This window comes from Protopterus annectens, chromosome 11.part0 (genome assembly GCF_019279795.1).
Source record: "Protopterus annectens isolate FY-2018-M chromosome 11.part0, PAN1.0, whole genome shotgun sequence".
In the NCBI taxonomy this organism is placed as follows: domain Eukaryota; kingdom Metazoa; phylum Chordata; order Ceratodontiformes; family Protopteridae; genus Protopterus; species Protopterus annectens.
In genome coordinates, this window is record NC_056745.1 from 1081199328 (window position 1) to 1081221790 (window position 22463).

General features: G+C 40.2%; 1 protein-coding gene across 3 annotated transcripts in view; it reads right to left on the reverse strand.

The window, feature by feature from the left end:
• Positions 1–22463, reverse strand: part of LRRIQ1 (leucine rich repeats and IQ motif containing 1) — a 3765329-nt gene that overhangs the window by 518001 nt on the left and 3224865 nt on the right. For 2 of the 3 annotated variants that reach the window (XM_044088431.1, XM_044088433.1), the window contains one exon: positions 20766–20834. The exons of the other annotated variant lie outside the window; for it this stretch is intronic. In XM_044088431.1, coding sequence (XP_043944366.1) covers positions 20766–20834 — 69 coding nt within the window. The remainder of the gene's footprint in view (positions 1–20765; positions 20835–22463) is intronic. 3 annotated transcript variants of the gene reach the window in all.

Below are 22463 nucleotides of genomic sequence, written 5' to 3' on the forward strand. Positions count from 1 at the left end.
TTTCCGGTATTGTTGTGGGCCCTTTTGAAGGTGAGAGGAAGGTGAAGTTTGCACTGTATCTATCTGCCAGGATGTTGGCAATATCAGTAGGTTCAGTATATTTTGTGCTATTTTGCACTAGCTCAGAGCATATCTGTGAGTTGCCACTTAGATTCTCAACATAGATAAAGAAGGCTTTGTGGTTATCTTTCGAATCCCTGGCTATTTTTCTTTCGAAGTTAGCCTTGGATGATTTTATGAGGGACCTTAGATTCTTACTGATACTGATCAGGGATGTCTTCCCCTCTTGGAATTTGCTTTTTGTCTGAGCTAGTTTCCTCCTTTTGTTGAATAACCTGTTTATGGCAGGGGTCCACCAGACTGGTTTCCTTCTCTTAGGGGAGTGAATCTTGTTTTGCTAGGGATGGCATGATCCATGCATCCTTGTAGGTACTCATAGAGTGCAACTGTAAAGGATTCTGCATCTTGGGCAGTGTTATCCTTTAGAGTGGGGGCTGTGAAACTTACCAGCTCTGCCTTAAGTAAGGTGAAGTTTGCTTTAGAAAAGTTTTTCATTGTGGTTTCCTTGGTTGGGGGTGGTAGTGGGGTGTGGACATCCAGGGTAATTAGTTTATGGTCTGATCTAAGCAGTGACGGGTTGACCTCCAGTACAGAACACCTGTCGCCCATGTTGGTGATGACCAGGTCCAATATGTTGTGGCCTCTGGTAGGGGATTTGAGTTGATAAATTCCAGGAAGCGCTGAGCCTGGTAGTTTGTACTCAAGTAGTTTTCCCAGTTAATGGTAGGGTAATTGAAATCACTCATTATCAGGGTGTTCAGTAGGAACTTCATGTTTTCCAGTGTCTCCAGAAAGGCGGAGTGGTGGTCCTGGGTCATGGAGGGTGAGCTGTAGCAGGCCACAATTTGCCTTGCAGATTTGCCTGATGTTAGCTGCACATGGATGATCTCAGAGGTATCATGCTGCGCCACTAACCTGGAGGTGTGGGTATCCTTGATGAATATGGATACACCCCCTCCTTTAGTGTTTCGGTCCATGTTCTGTGGCCGAAATGTGTGGTATGAGTTATAGCCCAGTAGTGCTGGGGTGCTCTCTGGAGCCTTGAACCAGGTTTCAGTTACTGCACAGATGTCGATGTTCTCCATACTTAGGAGTGCTTCGAGCGCCTGCATTTTAAGATTTAAACTCCTGGCGTTGAGTAGCATAAGCCTCATTTTTTTACTTGTGCTGTTTACGGAGGTGGGTTTGAATTTTGAGCCTTGCCTAAAAAAGGCACTATGGGGGCAGCAAGAGCCTTGGCCAGTATTCGAAAGCCAAGGGGTGACAGGTACAAGCCGTCTCTTGCGAAGCAACGTGGCTTGTCGAGCATGCCATCCCAGGCTGACAGACACTGGATTCCCTTTGATTGACACCAGAAGCTTAGCCAATTGTTGAAATTGATAATTTTTTCTTTATACTGGCGTATCATTCTTGGTGAAGACAGGATGCTACTCAGGGTCAGGGTCATACCCGCCTGGGCTACATGATCAGAGAGCTCTTCCATGTCTCTTTTCATGTAGTCCAGGGAGGTACGTCTCAGGTCATTCACACCAACATGAACAATGACAGAGTCATATTTGTACTTGTTCTATAGTGACCTGAGTGCTTGTGTTATGTGGCAGATTCTGGCTCCCGAGGCAGCTTACAGTAACCTTCTCCTTGTCCAGCCTAGTGAGTGGGGCGTCAGTGTGCCTGACTATTGAGTCACCTATTACTAGTGTGGTAGGTGTATTATTTCACCTTAAGGGCTGTGATTGTGTGGCACATTGATTTTGTTTTATGTGTTGTCTGCTTTGTAACGGGAGGTGCAGGTTTTGTGGGTGTCAGCTTTGGAGCTCTCTGATGCTTTTTCAGGTTTTTATTTAGATCCTCCTAGTATGATTTAGTGTATTTATGTGTATTTTTTGCCAGTGCTGGTTTAGTAGGTCTATATAAGGCTGGAGGTGCTGTGCAAGTGTTAACCTTCTCCTCATGACTGTCTGATCCAGTCTTGGGGGGAGAGACCTTAGCCTCCAGTTTGGCTGTATAATTGCATCTCTCGCATATGTTAGTGTTTTGTGGTAGGAGGAGAGGGCTGTCTGTGTACATGAGGCAGTTGTAACATTGCCTTAGAATACCCAGATTCACCAGCTGGACTGGAGAGTACACCTGAAGTTGCCCTTTGGTCATGCCTGAATAGTAGGGTGAGCTGCTTAGTCACTTGGTTGGTGAAGGGTGGATAAAGAGCCTTGCCCTGCTGGGCAGTCAAGTGTCGGGGTATATTAGTGCTTGCTATTAGGTCTGAGCAAGTGCTGGACTGTAGGATGCTTTTTGAGTGCTTTGGTTGAGAGTTAGACTAGTTTCAAGTGAAAAATTGAAGAGGAGACTTAGTGGAGCTGGGAATAATTTAACCCTAGCTAACCGGTGCTGATTGGCACACAAAACTGTGCAAACATGGTTTTTAAACTAACTTCTGGGCTGGAACCACTCCTCCAGGAACAGATGGCTGCTCAAAGTTTCCCTCTCTCACAGGTGAACAGAGAAACTTCCCTCTATCCTGATGTAATGTCATTCAGATATTACATCAATCCAGCCAGCAGGCCTGAGATGACACTTTAGTAAACACATTGCACTAATTCTACATCTGTAACACAACAGTGTTATGCTTACCAGGAACAGGAGCATGGCCATGTCTGATTCCTGATGGTCCTGTGAAAATTTGAGGGAAAGCTAATGTAAACAGCAACCCATGTTGCACTAGAACAGGCTACTACATCCAAATATCTAACATTTGCAGTACATACTATGTTAATTGGTATGTTGGTCAAAATCTGAGCATGAGATGCAAACTGCAACTAACTTCCTCCCCCCATAAAAATACCTGTCACCCCTTAATACTATGTACACCCTGGCAAACTGAATGCTACAGTATTCCAATGCTTATCCAACTAAGCATAACTGGACGCTCCACTTGCGTGGAAATGGTGGCACCCACATCCACAACATACCATGTGATGGATGCCTGGGAACTGTCCTGTGTTCCTAGGTTTGCCAGGAATTCCTTAGTGGCTGATAGTGGTTCTTCCTCTGAAGTCCCTCCACTGGTGACACCATGATCCCTGGCATCATCTGCTGCTCTTTTGTGGGAGGCATTTACCATATCAGTGGCACAGTGTCACACCTGCTCATATGTCCTGTTCTGGTGACCAATTGCATTGACATTGGGAACCAAGTCAGCCCACAATGTTGCCCATTCTTCCCTGTTTGTCCTCCCCCTGGACAGCAGGTGCTGGTGGCGTTGACACAGGGCATCCAGGATAGTGTCATTCTCTGCCTCTGTAAAAGGGGCCTGGCATCAGAGATACATATTTCCTGAAAGACAACAAAATGAAAGCATATGTCAGGATCAAATATTGGGAGTATAGTGTGTGGAGATACAGCAATAACAGATGGCTAGCAGTAGTCACTGCTTGGTAACGCATCTCATATTTAACACCATGCAAACATAGTGAGGGTGTGGATGAGAGTAGGACAGTAGCAGTAGGCATCTATTCCTGCTTCTGCCATAACAGATACTTTTATATGATCATACAACCAACAAAACAGTCCAATACATTATGGCCCATATGTGTAAACCCCCTTATAATATTTAAAGCCATCAGTGCTGCAGAAATAGCAGTGTCATACTACCTTTGCTATCAACAGGAAATTTCCAGGAGAGTGGTATACCTAATTAACAAAGAGCATTCTACTTGTACTGTACTCTAGTTCCTCTGTAGGTGTAACATGTGCAGATCAATGACATGTCATTAGTACAGTTCCAAGAAAAGCTTACTGCTGTAATCCCCATTTCCTCTAAGTATACTGAAACATATGCATCATGTTGGAAATAAAATGCTTACATACCTGATGGAGTACAGTACTCCTCTGTTGAATGGTACAGCTATATAAATGTTATGCCAATGAGCTGACCATGTAGAGTAACTCTCATACACAATATTTCCCCTAGCTAACTGTTTGCCTTTTTAACATGGTTCTCTATTAGCAAGTGATTGCCTCTGAACCAATCTGTGCTTCTGAAATGCTAAGCACAGCCAACACAGCTGGTTGTAAAACAGTGGGGGGCAGATACTATGTCATGGCAGAGAGAATTCTGCAGCAGCTGCTATTTATTTACAAATGTGTGTGCTACAGTCTGAAGCTGAAGGTGATGCTGCCGGCAACAGGCATAGGCAGAAAGGGTGAACCCTTTGCAGGACAACAAGCTTTAAGAGTATCTGTGGGACCTGTGGCAGCCTTGTTGTATACGTAGAACCAGATTGAGAGTATCCACCCCACTGGGATGTAAGCTATGTGTGTCAGGCAAGTCTGTCAGCCAATGGTATCGGTAGCACAATCCAAGGAAAAATGCTTGGTGTGTCCTAGAAAAAAGGTAGGTGTACATGAAGCATGATTTCATGCAGTTGGACAACTGCCAAGTCAAGTGTTATGTCATGGTAGTCGCCTATTGAGTGTGTGCTGGCACCCCTTGTGTCTAGCTCAACTTCCATATATGCATGTTACTTGTGCAGCAGTGGTTGTCTGTGGTATTACCAGCAACACATTGTGGCTTGCAGTGTGATATTACTGGACCACAATTTCAGTACACGCTTCAACAGCCTCTGGAAATTCAGGCTACTGCATTACCTGACATTCTCTACATTTTATAGTGCTGTACTATGAGTAGGTTGGAGTGGTCCTATCTGTAGGCCTTTGCCCTCTATTATACAGATGCAGACATTCCAAATGTATGGCTTTCGGTGGATAAAGGTGATGAGACAGACATACATATCACACTTTATAATACTGATGGCCACATACATGTATTTTCATTGACAGACGCAGCTGTACTTAAACACAGGACCATGTGCACCAAAAATTAATGTTTTCAATGCATTTTACAGACTGAGCTACAGAGTCACTGTAACAGCAGGGGAAATTTTACATGTAGTTATCATTCCACAGTCATCTGCTGTTAAATACCACACTTACATCTATTATTACTTGTACGGCTTTAGAGTGCTGTATTTGTATACCAGAGTCCCAGTTAAAATCCTCTTTTCCATTAATGTTTTATCGAGTGTGTTCTGACATGTTGCAGACATAATTGCAGGGTTAACTGCTATCAGATACCTCACTTACATCTAAGCTTAAGTGTGTACCTGCCTTTATTATGATGTATTTGTGTACTAGAGTGCCGATTACAGTAATATTTTTCTAGTACTCTCTTAGCTGATTTGCGTGGTGCAACATAACACGCTCAATGATGTTTTGCTTAAAACGCCTGTGTTCATTAGCAGTTGTGTGGTTTATTGGGATGATCCACTGTTCTGCAGGTGTGATGGTCATGGGTTTGAAACAGGGTGCAGGTGTACTTTTTGAATGTGATTCATATTGTTCCAAAAGCATATATCAATATAGTACTATTTAGCATTGCTAAGCAATGTGGGGCACCTCAATGTGTCGTAAAAAATAATCTTTAAAGAAAAGAAAAATGGGGAGACAGGACAGTGGTAAAAAGGGGTGCAAGCACGGGGAAAAACATAATGATAGGCAGGTAGGGATGTGCTGGATAGCTATCTATTTCTTCAACAGTAATAACTGTGCACTTCCACACATTTTTTTAGCTGAATTTGGACTATCACCTTCAGAGAGTGGTAAAGCAACGTAACTGCGTTGTCAAGCCAACTAGACCAAATTAAGTGTGTCCAGTGGACAAGTGTGTGAAATAGAGAGCTATGTATGGGACAATATTTTTTTTTTTTGGGACAGGTGCCCATTTTTTTTTTAAGGTGAGAGTGGAATGTTAGGGAAGGGACATAGCTACATGTGGGGGAGGTAAGTTGGGAAGGTGAGGAAGATCACAAATCAGCAACCAAAACTAGTAAGGTGAGGAAGCTTTTGCAGACAGACAAGACAGCAGACAGGGTTGGTGTGTGACACAAGAAGGGGGTAAACACCTTGAATGGGGAGTGTTGTAGAATTCCAGTCCCGTGAGCATCCACATGGTAGAAGTGTGAGTCAAGTCCTCACCCATGGGACTGTCAGCAATGCTCCTTCACTGGTCCTGCAGTGGCAGTGGTGGAGACAGGCATCCAGGGCCAGGCTGCCCCACCAGGACAGCGAGCATGCTCTCCATCTGGCGCAGGCGTGCACCGATAGTTCAGCAGAGCACCCTGCGCACTATACCAGGCAGTTCTTGACAGGTGACAAAATCACCCCTCCACCTCCATTCCCAGCAGGGGCCCAGCCCCAGCCTGTGTGGCATTACTACCCAATGCCGCACATAGTGATGAGGCAGCAGAGGGGGCCCAGACATGCTGGGCTCTGGTGCCATGGCAGGGGGAGCCAAGGTAGCTGGATCACCTGGAACTGGCCTAACCTGTCGTGCTGTATTAAATTAAATATAAACATATGGTATTTTAAGTAATAACCAAACAAATGTTAGTATTAACATAATGGAAGATAATACTTATTAATCAAAATGCATATTAGGGTATATTATAAGGAACACAACAATAAATATAACAGTAAATATGTTTATTTACATTTGATAACTGGGCAGTGTCTGACTGAGCCAGGAGCCCGTTTTCAGCAGAGACCTGGGGAGAAAAGCTCCAAGGAAGATTACATAATTATACATTTGTACATATGACAATTAAAACAGGAATTAAAATGCAAGTTCCTTAACATTGTATCTAAACGCATATAACAGTGGTAGCACAATAAGCTTTTACTATTCATTCATACAGACAAAAAAAAAATATATATATATATATATATACATATATATATATTTTTTTTTTCCCCCAGGATAAAAATATCACAAACTGAAGCTAAGAAGGCTCAACTACCAATAAATATTGACAATGGGTGGTGGAGAGAAGGAAGTTAGACAGTAAGGGGTTAAATTAGTTGGTCTGGTGGAGAATATGAGCAAAGCCTATGTTTTGTGAAATATTCCTTTAGGGACTGTTTAAATGAATGTGTATCATTGATGGACAGAATATGCTGAGGCAATGATATGCGAGTATAAGGAGATTCCGTGAGAGTTTTGGATTTTGTTAATCTTCAACAATACTTTATCAGCAGACCTAAGAGATTTTAGGTTGGTATAGGGTTGGACAAGATCAGATAGAGCAAGGCAGTTGTCAGGTTTGTATAAGACTATATGGGCAGTTAGTAGCTGAGCCAGAGTAAGCAGTCAGGGGAACTCTAACCAGTTCAGCTGGAGAAGGGCAGTACAATGGTGAGATCTTTGAGACTGATTAGTGGAAAATTTGGCTATTTTGTTACAGCAAGATTCAAGGCTATTCAGTTCAGATTTGTGAAGATTGGTAAATATTTGTGAAAAATAAAGCAGGGAAATAAGAGATGGGTTTTGGCTGTTGCGAGTCTGGCATGGTCAGTAAGATACGATTTTAGCCCATAGAGAGAACCCAGTTTGACATGAACCTTTTTAATTGTTAGTGCAAGATGTTTGTCAGACTTAAGTCCACTATCAATTGTGACACCAAGAAGTTTTCTATGTTCAATGGGTTCTATTTCTGTGCCATTGGAGGAGGAAATAGAGATAGGTGGTTGGTTGTTATTGAGGTATTACAGAAGACCATAAGCTTGGTTTTATTGGGGTTAAGCATAAGTTGATAGGCTAAGTAGTTGTCAATATTGTGGAGGGCTGCCTGAGTTTTTTTTTTTTTTTGGAGTTCCTTGATAGAGGGGGCAGAGCAGATTAGGAAAGCATCGTCAGCATATTGTATGACTGAGGCTGGATTTGCTGAGGAATTTAGGTCATTGGTAAAAATTGTGAATAAAAGTGGGCCAAGGATAGATCCTTGTGGGACTCTTACACATATAGGGAGTGGGGGGAATATTTTATTGTCCCATAAAGTGGCTTGTTTCCTATCTGACAGGTAGCTATGAAACCAGTTCAGGGCTTCAGACCTGCAGTGGTAGAAAGCCAGTTTATTGAGAAGTATTTGATGAGATACAGTGTCAAATGCTGTTGACATATCTAGGAAGGTAGGAGAGACCAGTTGTTTTCTGCTTTTGAGCAGATTTATGGTATTTGTAAAGCTAATTTATGCTGTACTGGTGCTATGCCTAAGTCGAAAGCCATGTTGTGTATTAGATAATAGATTATTTGACAGTAAGTGGTCTAAGATCTGTTTGTGTACACATTTTTCTAAGATTTTGGCAAGTGGTGACAAAATGGTTATGGGTCTGTAGTTGGATACATCAGCAGAGGACCTCCTTTATGTAAAGGTATGACATGAGATATTTTCCAGAGGAGTGGTACGTATTGTTCAGAGATAGAATGGTTAATGAGAATAGATATAGGGTAAGCGATGGAAGTAGCAACTAGTTTTCGAAAGTCACCAGGTAGCTGGTCTGCAGCTATTGTGCAAGGTTTTAGTTTAGAAAGGAGATTTTTAACATAAGTTGTTTGGATAGGTTTGAGATACAGGAGGGTAGAATTGTTGTTCGAGGTTTGAGTTATGGACAGAAGTATATTGGGGTTCTGTTTATTAGAGAGGTTACTGAGTTAATAAAATAGGAGTTAAATTGAGTGGCTATGCAATCATTTGGGTCAGTCAGAGTTGGGGCTGGGGTAGTGGGTTTTCCTGGGTTCAGAAGGAGGTTGATTGTTTGCCAGAATTTTTTAGGATTTTTCTGGTATTTTAGCTGACTTGTTTGGAAGTATTTTTTTTTTGTTGTGTTTAATTAGTTTTTTCTTTGATTTCAAAGTTGTCGGTAGATAATGAAATTTTGCTTACTTCTATTATTCTGAAAGGGATACCAGGCTCTGTCCCTTTGTTTTAGTAGAAGAATTGTGTCTTTTAACAACCAAGGAAGCTGTTTGGATTTGGCACAAATTTTTCTAATTGGGGCTAGACCATTAAGTATTTGTAGGAAAGCACTATTGAAGTACTGTACTGCACGGTCCAACTGAAGAGTTTTTAGAAGTGCCCAGTCATATTGTTGAAGAAGAGTAGTAAATAAGGTAGGAAAAAAGTGTTTTTATTGTGGATGTAGTGAAATGAAATGTTACAGGAATTGTGTGTATGTTTTCTAATCAAGTAGGTAGGGAAGTGATCGCTTAGTATGTCAGGGAGATACCCAGCATCATAGCTAATATTGGATTTGTTTGTTAAAATCCAGTCAAGAATGGATTGCCTGTTGGTGTGTTTGTTGATGCGTGTGGGGTGGTTAATTTTTTGACAGAAATTGTACAGGTTTATAAAGTTAGTAGGGGGGTTAGAACAGCAGGTAGTCCAATCAAGGTTAAAATCTGGAAGTATAATAGTTTCATGGCTGAAGTTGGAAGAGGCCCATTTAAGGATGTTTTCATATTTTGGAGGTTATTAGCAGGGGTCAGGTAGATCGCTATAAAGATAATGGACTTATGATTATTCATATCTAGGCATGCTACTGAAACTTCTGAGTTAGGGATATCAGGTGGAGTATTTTTATTTATTTACTTAACAATTGTTTACCAGGAAAGTCCAACTTAGAACAAAGTCAATTTTCAGTGGAGGCGATGGGGAGAAATGCTCTAGGCGCATGTATTTATAACGTGGGAGGAAACCCACATGAACACTGGGAGGATATGCAGACTCTGCACAGAAGGCACTCCAGCCAAGAATCGAACTAGAGAATCTCTTGCTGTGAGGCAACAATTCTACCACTGCGCCATCCAAGTAGAGTTAAGTTGTGCCAATTTAAGATTGTCTTTAAACAAAATGGCAATCCCACAACCACGTCTAGATACGCTATCAGTTCTGAGGATGTTATAACCATTGGGATGAAATTCATCAGATTTAATATGAGGCTTAAGCCATGTTTCAGTAATGACAGCTATATCAGGGGAGTAAAGGGCAACAGCAGCATGAAATTCATGTACTTTGTTTATCAAGCTTCTGAGGTTGATGTTAATGATGAGAAGTTACTTTTTTCAGTGGCAAATAGGAGTTAGGTGTGGAGTTAGGGGAGGTGTTAAAATGTGGATTTGTGGGGGGAGGTGGGGTAGAGAATGTGGCGAGGGTTGGACTTGGATTAGGATGGATGTCACATTGGAGTTTAATATGGATAAGGGAATGGAGGGTAAGATATCTTAGTTTGGAAAACAGACTGATATATATATATATATATATATATACATATATACATATATATATATATATATATATATATATATATATATATATATATATATATAGTAGCAGAGTTGTGGATTTGAAAATACCTAAAAGAGAATAGTAGAGTAGGGGAGGTGTTGAAAAGGTATGGGGAGATGTGAGCAGTGGGTCTGTCATGATGCAGGTCCTCAATTTCTGGTAAGGTAGGGTAATGGCTGTTTGTGAGACGGTATGGTTGGAAGGAGGTGGTATAAAGGGCTACGAGTAACAGAGCTAGCAGGACAGGGGGAGAGTGATGATAGGTTTTATTAGAGGCATATTAAAGAAGGTAGATTGTAGTTAAGGTCAGGGGTGATAGATTGTAGATAAAGTAAACAAAATATTATGCAGAAGAGACAGAAAGGAGAACTGATGAGATAATGGATGAAGTGAAATTGAAAATTGTAGGTGGAGTGCTGACTGGAGGATAGGGAGAAGGGGAGGAACCTTTCTAGGAATAAAGGAAATTGATCCTCATGTGGTTTGGAATGGGGGTAAGGTAGGGGAGTGGAGTGAGCCCGAGTGCAGCGAGGGTGAAACAGAGTGGACAGCTCTTGGAGCCAGCAAAGCGATCAGCAGAAATAAGCCCGCAGAATAAAAACTATCAGTATCAGTATAAACATTAACCAGGTAAGTCAGGAATAGAGAAAAAATAGTATAGGATGGCTTTACAATAAAGACGAGTTAAAGAAAGTACTTGCACTAGCTTTTGAAAGTCAAATACGAATTTCATGCACTAGTCTGAGAAAGTCCAAGGGAAAAGCCTGGTAGTAAGATAGAGGGTCGAGTCACTGTACTCATTCCCAGCAGGCCAACATAACAGTTAAAAATAATATAGTAATATCAAAACATAATAATAAATAACATTAATAAATTAATGGAGATGAGGGGTGGGGAGAGACAGAGAAACATACCATTAGTGACCTTGCAGGTGATATTAATACACAGACTAATAATACATACTTCTACAGGTGTGCAGTGTTAGTTGTAAGTACAGTGACTCCAATTCTTGTACAGATGATATCAGATGTACATAGCTCCCAACCTGTTAGCATGAGACAGTATGGGCCGAGCACTAAGAAATGCGGGTACACAACTCCAGGGAACTGTTTTACATTCTGTGGTCATACATTACTACCAAGGTGTTCTGTAAACAGATTTACCAATAAATTGCATTCCAAGCAATGGCATTTATCTGCTAATCAAGGACTAGACATATGGGTCATTAGTCATTACATTCCAAAAAATTATGACAGTTGAGAGGTATGTTCATGTATATTAAGTAGCCTAGACAAGCAGTTATTTCTTAGTTGGCTGCCATGGGATTAGAACCCACAAACTGTGACTCCAGGGAAAATGTGCACTTTATTTAACAGTTGACTGCTGTCAGATTAGAAAAGACATGCAGAGCATACAGGACTACTTCACACTTATTGGAAAGGATTATTTACTAAGGCACAATCCTGCTTTACACTTTTTTTGATATTTAGAAAAAACGCAAACATTACTGTACTCCAGGTGCCTTTTTTTCAAAAAAAGCCAAGGCTCCAACATTCAATAGTAAGCAGAATGACTCAGGCAAAGCTTCCAGCTTCCAACTTGAAATGTTTATTAAAAAATACACACAAGCGCTTTCACAAAATGCTTCTTCAGGTGTTAATGGACATTACCCTAATCCCAGCCTTTAAATATATCATTAATCATGTGATTAGTGATCCATACACTCACTTCCAGTGATCTATGCAAATTACATCACTAGAAAATGTGTGTAGCAATATACCTACAACACAATGAATATATCTAAAAATATCTTTATAAAAAATGATGTAGTTGCAAAAATATAAAAACATTTCATTAGCTTGAGAACATATTATTAACTTAAAACATATAAATAAATCACATTCATTTACAATGCGTATATCTACCTACACAAAGGTCTAGATTTTAGTTTTGGTCTCGATGGAACATGTTCATTAAGGCCATGCCCTGCATCACTTCTCATTCTCACTATCCATTTTGCTTCTATATCCTTAGTTGTTTGTTTGTGTTTGTCTTTTCGTTTTTTTGCGGTTAGGGTTCGCCACAGCGGAACTCCGGTCCGCTAATGATTGGCAGTCGTTTTTTTTTATATGGTGCCAAGTTGCCAGCCCGACGCCCAACCTTCAGCAAAGTCACACCCATTCATGCATGTCTTTCGGCGGCAACTCGACCGCAGGGAGGACATGCAGACTCCACACACGGCACTCCAGCTGAGAATCGAACAGGAGAACCTCTTGCTGTGAAGCAACAATGCTACCGCTGTACCACTGCTTCTATATCCTTAGTTATGTTCCATATATCTCCTCTTCTTTTACTTTCATATACATGGGCTATGGCTATGAACTTAAAATTATGTGCTGCATTGGTGTTCATTAAATGTTTAGCAAGGGCATTAAGTTTATTTTTGCTATTAATACTATAAATATCTTCCCTTATTCTCTATTTAAATGTCCTGTTTGTCTTCCCTATATAAAATATCTTGCACTTCATGCAGTGTGCCAAATAAATTATATGTTCACTTTCACAACTGGCATGAACTCTACATTTGTAGACTTTCTTCTGTTCCGGATGTATAAAAGTATAACTGGTGTCTATATAAATACAAAAAGGACATCTTCCACAGGGTTTTGTACCTAGGTCAAGATTCTCCTATAACCTACCCTCTTTCCCTTAGTGAGCAGGGTCTATATTAGAATATCAAAAGATGTAAACACCGAATGTTTAAATGTCGAACTGTATTCAGCGAAAGCTGAAAATATCGAAGCAACAGAAAACCGAATTTTTTCCTAGGGAAAGAATTCGGTTGTCCATTTCTGTTGCTTTGGTATTTTCAGCACTGTGGTGGAAAGTTATGGGTTGGGTTCAGGTAAGTGTGCGATTGAGTGTAGATTAGGTTAGTTAGGGTTAGGGTGCGGGTTAGGTATGTGTGCGATTATGTGGATGTGAGGGTTAGGGTGGGTTAGGTGAGTTAGGGTTAGGGCGCGGGTTAGGTATGTGTGTGATTGTGTGGATGTGAGGGTTAGGGTGGGTTAGGCGAGTTAGGGTTAGGGTGCAGGTCAGGTAAGTGTGCGATTGTGTGGACATGAGGGTTAGGGCGGGGTAGGTGAGTTAGGGTTAGGGTGCGGGTGAGTGTGCGATAGTGACGGACCTTAAGGTTAGGGTTTGGGTTAAGGTAAGTGGATAGTTAGTAGTGTGTGTATAGTTTAGTGTAGGGTTAGGTGTAAGATTGTAGGTGTATGTGTGTGGATTGCTGTTTGTTTGGTGTGCTTGTGTTGTGTGCATGTGTTTTGGAACAACAAATTTTTTCCCTAGGAAAAAATTCGCTGTTCTGTATGTTCGTTGTTTTCAGCTTTCGCTGAATACAGTTTGACATTTAAACATTCGGTGTTTACATCTTTCGATATTCTAATATAGACCCGGTGAGCATCCTTAGGTAAACATAGCTGCCTCTTTAAAGATTTTTTATTTTTAAAACAGAAAGTAGGTTGGGCACCAATCAAGGTGCTAAGATTCTTATCTGTTCTGAGTATACCCCATTTTATATATTGGCACTTCGTGTGCCAATACCTACGCCAATGCTATATGGTGAATTGGGAGCTTGAGTTCATGTTAAAGGGTCCCTTTAAACAATATATCTCATTTTTTCGGAGATTTGTAGATGACCTTTTTATTGTGTGGACAGGCTCTTTTGATCTGTTTAATAAGTTTCTAACTTATATTAGTCAAACTACACAATTTTTTAAGTTCACCCATAGAATTTCCAATGAAGAGATGAGTTTTTAGACACCAATATAGTTAAAGAACAAGGCAGTGGACTGTACATAGAATGCCACGTTAATCATTTATCGAACAGGGTATGCATCCCTCGTATATTTTTAAGAATGTTATAAAGAACCAAGTTTATAGAGCCTCTAGATTGAATGTTAAAGAGGAAGATTTACACAGCAAGTAGCTTTAACTAGGAAGCAGTTAATAGAGAGAGGATATAATGAGAAAGACATAAATGATAATGTAAAGGAGGTAATTGCCTTGCAAAATACAACTGCTAGACCTTATTTCACTGATAAAATTACTACCAATGTATCTCTAGGTAGACCCACCTTGAATAATCAAATAAAGGTAACACTTAAGTTTTTCAAGTAATGTTTCTGAATATACTAATATTATACATAAACACTTAGGTATAATCAGAACAGATAAAAATCTTAGCACCTTGATTGGTGCCCAAACCACTTTCTGTTTTAAAAATAAAAAATCTTTAAAGAGGCAGTTATGTTTACCTAAGGATGTTCATCAAGGTAAAGAGAGTAGGTTAAAAAAGAATCTTGACCTAGGTACAAAACCTTGTGGAAGATGTCCTTTTTGTATTTATATAGACACCAGTTATACTTTTATACATCCGGATCAGAAGAAAGTCTACAAATTTAGAGTTCATGCCAGTTGTGAAAGTGAGCATATAATTTACTTGGCACACTGCATGAAGTGCAAGTAAATTTATATAGGGAAGACAAACAGGACATTTAAAGAGAGAATAAGGGAACATATTTATAGTATTAATAGGAAAAATGAACTTAATGCCCTTGCTAAACATGTAATGAACACCAATGCAGCACATAATTTTAAGTTCATGGCCATAGCCCATGTATGTGAAAGTAAAAGAGGAGGAGATATACGGAACATAACCACAAAGTAGTCTTACATTGTCTACTGTACAGGATACCTGCCTACCATTGAGAGCCCCCTCCCATACTCACCTGTTTGGAAACCTTGCCCCTGTCTCTCTCTGCTATCTATAAGTTAGTCACTACCCTAGTGACAACTCTCTCTTAGTTAGCTATACTCTGTTTTTGTGTTTGTGGTTTCCTTTTAACTGTTTTAATCTTACTGCAAATACCTGTGTATACCTCACTCTTACATCTCTACCTTCTCTGTCTACACCTCCCCACCTCTTCTATTTACCTGCTGACTCTCATTGTGTGCTCCTTACGCTTTCCCTCCTGCCCTGCTGATTGTTTCTTGTGGTGACTCTTCCTCGCCAGTCCTGCTCCATTCACCCTCGCTATGCTTGGGCTCACTTCGCTCCCCTCCCACCCCCCCCCCGTATCATTACCTTTATACCTAACCACCTAATCCCTTCCTCACCTAACTCCACCCCTTCCTGTCTATAATATTCTAAACACCTTACCCTCCCCTACTTATCACTTCATAGTTTAGTCCCCTACTTATCACTTCATAGTTTAACCTGCTGCAAATCCTCCTTCTTTCTACATATCCCCTACTCCCCTACAGGTTGTTTCACTTAAATTTACTTCAACTCTCTAACAGGTCCAACAACTTACTTTTCCTAGTCCCTTACTCTCTCCTCACTCCATCCCAATCCTACTTCCCCACCTTAGGCCATGGCTTTTGCAACCCTCTCCATTTTCCTCTTGCCCCCATTACTCCTTCTCATTCTTACATCTTGTACTACTCCATTACCACCTGTCCATAGAGATCCCACTAATCCACTACTAACTGCTTCTCATCTCTGCAGTACTTTATTACAATCTCCTCTATCTTTTCCAAACATCCCTCTGCCTAAAATTAAACTTACTCACACTTCACTCTCTAGCATCTAAAACCAAGACTAAGTATTTGACTTACAACCCATTTAATTTCAAACTTTACCAACTTCATGTAGCCCTGCTTCTATCAGGAGACATACATCAAAATCCTGGGCCCACCCATCACCCCACCATGCATAACTCTACCTCTCCCAACTTAATAAACTCATCCTCTCCAAACAAACATATTTCCTTTTACTCTATGAATGCCCATAGTATTCTAAACAAAGTTAGTGAAATCCATGCCTCGATAACCTTCCACACCCCTCATGTCATCACCCAAACAGAGACTTGGCTAAAACCCCAAACCTCTGATAAAGACACTCTCCCCTCTGGTTATAATATACTCTGCATAGATCGCCAAAATAAAAAAAGGGGGTGGCATTGTCATCCTCTACTCCAACCACCTCACCATTACAAGTTTTATGAAACCTATCCCATCATTTTCTCCTGCTGAACTACTTACAACTAACCTTAAAATAAATGACAACACCACTATCACAGTAGCAGCCATCTATATTCCTCCAGGAGACAACATTCCTCTGCTCAGAAATATTCTTTCATACTTTTCTCAACACATCCCCAATGAAACCATCCTCCCTGGGGATGTCAACATTAATTGGTTAACTCTAAGTAATCCAAACTCTAATACTCATATTAATTTATATGGCTTTACACAACTAATCTCCCAACATATCTATACAAACAAATCTCACACATCTAGTACTATTATTAACTGGGTACTTGTATCTAATCCTTCCAAATATCATAACCTTGAAACCCTACCAAACACCCTGAGCGATTACTGCTGTATAAAAGTGCTTAGGTTCACTCCCCACTTCTCAAAACCTCCTAAATTTATCACTTGTCGTAAACGCTCTAACTTTCATCCAGAAACCTTTAATGCCCTCCGCTCTAAAGTATACTGGAAATTCCTTACCCAACCCCCACTAGAAGAAGCAGTCCTAGCTTTCAACTCCACCTTCCTTAGCATCTTTGACTTCACTTGCTCCCCCTTGCAAAGTCCGAAATAAGTCCACCATATCTCTGTGGCTTTCAAAAGCCACTTGTACCCTTATGATAACTAGAGATAAACTATGGAAAAAAATGGTCACAAACTAAGCTCTCTGCAGACTTACAAAAATATAAAAAACTCAGAAATCTGGCAAAAAAAACACATAAACAAAGATAAAAAGGACTTGTATAACAAACCTCCCACAGCCCTAAAATGTAATCCTAAAATATTCTGGAACTCTATTAACCAAATATTACATCCTGGTAATCTTAACTCCCCCAACCCATGCCCAGACAAGACACCTGAAGAAACTGCCACTATTTTCAATACCTATTTTATCGATTCAACATCTAACCTACTGAACCCTAACCCAAACTCCTCTACTACTAACATCTCCAACTTTTCTGAACCTACTCTTAATACTATCTCCTCAAATACAGTCTCCCTCAAACCTGTACCTACTAGCTACATCAAAACTCTACTCTCTAAATTAAAACCATGCTCAGCATCAGCTGACAATATTCCTTAACTTTTCTTCTACTAGCAGCTGACTCTCTTGCTCTCCCTGTATCTATCCTAATTAATCGCTCTATTTCTGAATCTAAAGTCCCTTTCATCTGGAAACAATACTACACTCTACCTATACTCAAAGGAGGTAACTCCTCTGATATCTCCAACTTTAGACCTATCACTATCCTCTCCCCTCTCGATAAAGTACTAGAAAAATGTATTCATAAACAAGTTATGCAGTATCTAATACAGGAAAATCTGCTTACACCTACTCAGCACAGCCTCAAACCCAAACATAGCACCACTACAGCTCTATTATCCTTCCTCAACACAGTCTCTATAGCCATGGACGACCATAAACTTATTTCTTGCCTATTCTTGGACTTCTCAAAAGCTTTCAACACTGTCTTACACTCTCTTCTGCTGCACAAACTACATAACCTCAACTTCTCCTCTAATACTGTTGCATGGTTCTCCAGCTACCTCACTGATAGATCTCAATCAGTGAGATGGCACTCTGCACTCTCCCTTCCTCTTCCTGTCTAAATGGGTGTATCTCAATGGTCTATCCTAGGGCCTTTACTTTTTAATATCTTTACTAATCAGCTCTATACCTCATGTCCTCAGTCATCTTTAGTGCAATATGCAGATGACTCTACAGTCATCACCACAGCCAACTCTCCCTCTAAGCTCTTCTCAGCTACTCAGGCATCTTTTAACTTAGTTGAAACATGGCTTTCCAACAACCAGCTCATCCTTCACCCTAAAAAAACAAAGCTGTTTTCTCTTCCTACCTAAAACGTTCATAAATATTAAAACCTCCTTCTCCATACAGTCACTTAATAACACTCCCATTCAGGTAGAATCCAGTACTAAGCTCTTAGGCGTAACCATCGATGATCAGCTTAAATCTGATTTGCATGTTAATAACTGTATCAAAAAGACAAATTCAAAACTAGGGCTCCTTTACCGTAACAAGAAATTCCTTACCTCTGAAGCCAAGATTAATCTCTCTCTTACCTACCTTCTACCCAGTCTAATGTTTGTTTGTGTCTTTCGGATTTTCCCAGTTAGGGGTTGCCACAGCGGAACTCCGGTCCACTAATGATTGGTAGTGGATTTTTACATACCGTGTTACCAGCCCTGATGCACAACCTTCAACGGAGGCACGCCCCATTCATGTATGCCTCCACACAGAAGATGCTCTAGCTGAAAATCGAATGGGACAACGTCTTGCTATGAGTCGACAACGCTACCGCAGCACCACCACCGCAGTTCTACCCAGTCTAATGTACAATTCTCAAATTCTCACAAATCTTAACTCAGCTACTCCTGACCAAACTCGAATCTACCTACAACAAGGTAGCGAGATTTGCTGCCCAACAAACCTACAAATCCCATCACTGTCTCTCTCTAAAACACCTAAACTGGCTTGAATTACCCCACCAGCTTCTTCTCTCTCAACTCCAGATCATCCATTCTAACCTATACCAGCCTTCCTACTGCCCAGCTCTATCCCCGATCATCTCCCATTATTCTCCCTCCAGACCTCTCCAAAGCTCTAACCAAGACCTACTACAAATCTACAAACCCAAGTCTAAATTTGGACATAACATGTACAGCTATCACCCCACTACTGCCTGGAATAGGCTCCCACTAGAAATCAGGACCCTTACACATCCTAAACAATTTAAGACAGCCACCAAAGAGCACTTTAAAAGTCACTGGTCCTGCCACTGCACTCTCCCTCCTTAACATCCCCTACTTCTCATACCTTAATCTACTTTCTGCCCCTAACTCACTCTTCTCACTAGCTCTCTCTAATCTTCCTTGACTATTCTTTCTACTGTCTTCTAAAATCTATTAAGCAAATTGCCTCAGAGAAACATTCTACTGTAATTGTCTTGCCTTCATGCAACTACATCATGATAAAACTGGGTTTTTTTAACCACTTATCAAAAACTATACTCATCTTAATGACATATTTATTTTTATACATCTTGAAATAGTTATGCTATACTCCTGATTATTGACACTGTATAACATTGTATTGCTACTTAATGCCTTGTAATAATCCTGTAACATTGCTGTTTAATGCTAATTTATAATGAAAAATGTATAATATGTTGGAGCTTTTCTCCCCGGGCCTCCGCTGAGAAAGGGCTCTTCAGCTCAGTCGGAGAATCCCGGTCAAATAATGTAAAATAAATAAAAATAAGTAATAAATAAAATATAGAAGCAAAATGGATAGTGAGAATGAGAAGTGATGCAGGGCATGGCCTTAATGAACATGTTCCACTGAGAACAAAATTAAAATCTAGACCTCTGTGTAAGTAGATGTATGCATTGTAAATGAATGTGATTTATTTATATGTTTTAAGTTAATATGTTCTCAAGCTAATGAAATGTTTTTACATTTTTATAATTATATTTTAGATATATTCGTTGTGTTGTAGGTATGTTGTTACACACATTTTCTAATGATGCAATTTGCACAGATCCCTGGAAGTGAGTGTATGAATCACTGATCACATGATTAATGATGTATTTAAAGACTGGGATTAGGATAATGCCCATTAACACCTGAAGAAGTATTTTGTGAAAGCGCTTGTGTGTACTTTTTAATAAACATTTCAAGTTGGAAGCTGGAAGTCTTGCCCGAGTCCTTCTGCTTACTTTTTTGATATTATTCTTTAAAATCTACCACTTGTACATGTGGATATCTGCACAGAACGTGAGCTACCTTACCCTTATACCTTGTTACTGGAGTGGGAGGAATACCCAGCATTATCTGACACAAAATGGCCATAACTCAGGCTTGAACCATACTGTGGGTATTCCACTACATTTATCAGACCGTTTCTTTCCTGCACTCTTTATTCATTTCCTTTTTACGGTCGACTGGACTCAGATTAGAACACGCATGCAGTGATGAAAAGAATAGTTTACTTGTTTGAAAACAGTACATATGACAGCACCATCACTGTTTAAAATCCATTAATTACTGTTGCTTCAAGTCTAGCATGGACAGTTGTGTCAGACTTCTACGAAGTAACCCATATATCCTCGTCATTACTTGAGTGCAACCTACAGCATATTTCACACAATGAGCTGGGCAGAACAGTGACTGTTAATCTGGGTAGACCACAACATCAGCTGATGTTTGGAAGCTACACGATACAGTAATGCATGTTTACTTGATTTAACATGCTTTACCATTTCAGGTAGGCAGTGACACATTACTAAACATATTACATTTCCCAGGTATGTCATATCTGACTGTTACGACTGCAACCTCTGTAAATAATGTATTTTGACAGTATGTTATGCATTAGGTTAATACTACGATGTTTCCCTACTTACCACACTCACGCCTCATCCTGGCCAGGCACCCTGAATGCGACTGGATATTGCGAGTGTTCTCGTCTGCAGCTGTTGAAAGAGAAGCAAATCATTATGCATACCAGTTTTGCACAGATTCAGTTTGTATATTTCTAAAGTACTGGCAAACATACTTACATATCTGTATGGTATGTCCAGCCCTAGCCTCTTGGACCCTGGTGTCCAAGGTTTCCCTCCTCCTTCACTTCAGGTCATCATAGTGGTAATGACACTGCTCACCAGTGTGTGGGACAAGGGAGCCCGCAGGATATTTTGCAGGGGGGTGCAAACCCAAGCCCTGCCCATGCAGTCACACCCCCTCTGCTGTCCCTGCCCACTCAGCCCCACCCACCACCCACGCAGCCATTCCAGTGTCCCATTACTTGGCTATTTCTCCCCATTTGTCATAGACACTGTTCAAATCTCTCAGTGTACATACTGTTTTATGCTTTACTTCTACAATGATTACAGATATTTGGATTTCATTTACAACTTTTATTTCAAATTTTATAGCACAAACACTGATAGACATTTACTAAACCTAAACAAGGCAATAGTCTTACAATGAAAACAGACTTAGCATTAAAACTTCTCTACCTTTGAAACCCACATTCACTGAACAACATTGAAACCCGCATTCAAAGAAAATGTATCTGGCCAGTGGCAGGGTAAGTTTACCTTTGGGTTGTTTTCAAATCATAGGCTCCTTGCACACATTTTTAGAAACATGGAAAAGTTATTTGATTCACCTTCCTGACTGTATTAATTATACTATATAATAATTGAATTATATCCCCTGTATAATACAGCACCACTTGTTAGAGCGTGTTTTAAATTTATAGTTCTGAATATTTTTCCTTTAAACAATGAAACAAATCATATGAACCAGTAATGACAACCTACCCAATTCAGAACATTTCAACCATAAAGGGCCACTCTACTCAGATTTCTGTCATACAATCCACCATTATCAATTAATATGCAGAATATTTGCAGAAGTAAAAGTCATCTGAATAATTCCACATTAAAGAGATCTGAAACAAGTGAAGAGGTTGTTGCTAGAAAACAACTTTATATTTCAGTGTTTAATCTACAAATTCAATGCCTGCTGCCCTTGAAGAATAAATTGCCTATGTCATATTAAAAAATGGTAAGCTGGTATACTGCAATAGGGAATGGGTGGCAAGCTGAAAAACAAGTTCATAGTTATTAGGCATCTCATCCAAAGGAGGACATACTCAGGACTGTAGCACTCCACCTCCTTAAAATAGAAATCTACATGTTGTGGGAGTAGAACCTATAGCCTTCTGTATCAAGATGCAAGTATGCTACCTGCTGTGCTGCTTTAAAAATTCTATACCACAATAGTGATACCATTTGCTAAACAAAACAGTTGCACATTTTAAGTAGGCTTAGCATGAGCAGCAGCAAATTTCTCTTCCCTTGAAGCTCACAATTCCTTGAAAATGCACTTGAAAATAAAATCCACCTGCTAACTCTAACTAGGGCATTTCACTCTCTCTCTCTCACACACACCTCAACCTCTTAGTGCAAGAAATCTGGACAAAGCCTAAAATAAATAGGAACAGATTATAAATATTGCTGTCATGAACTTAGAACATTGCTAGAATCTGCACCTGCTTCTGACAAAGTACCTTCTTGATGACACACAGGACAAAT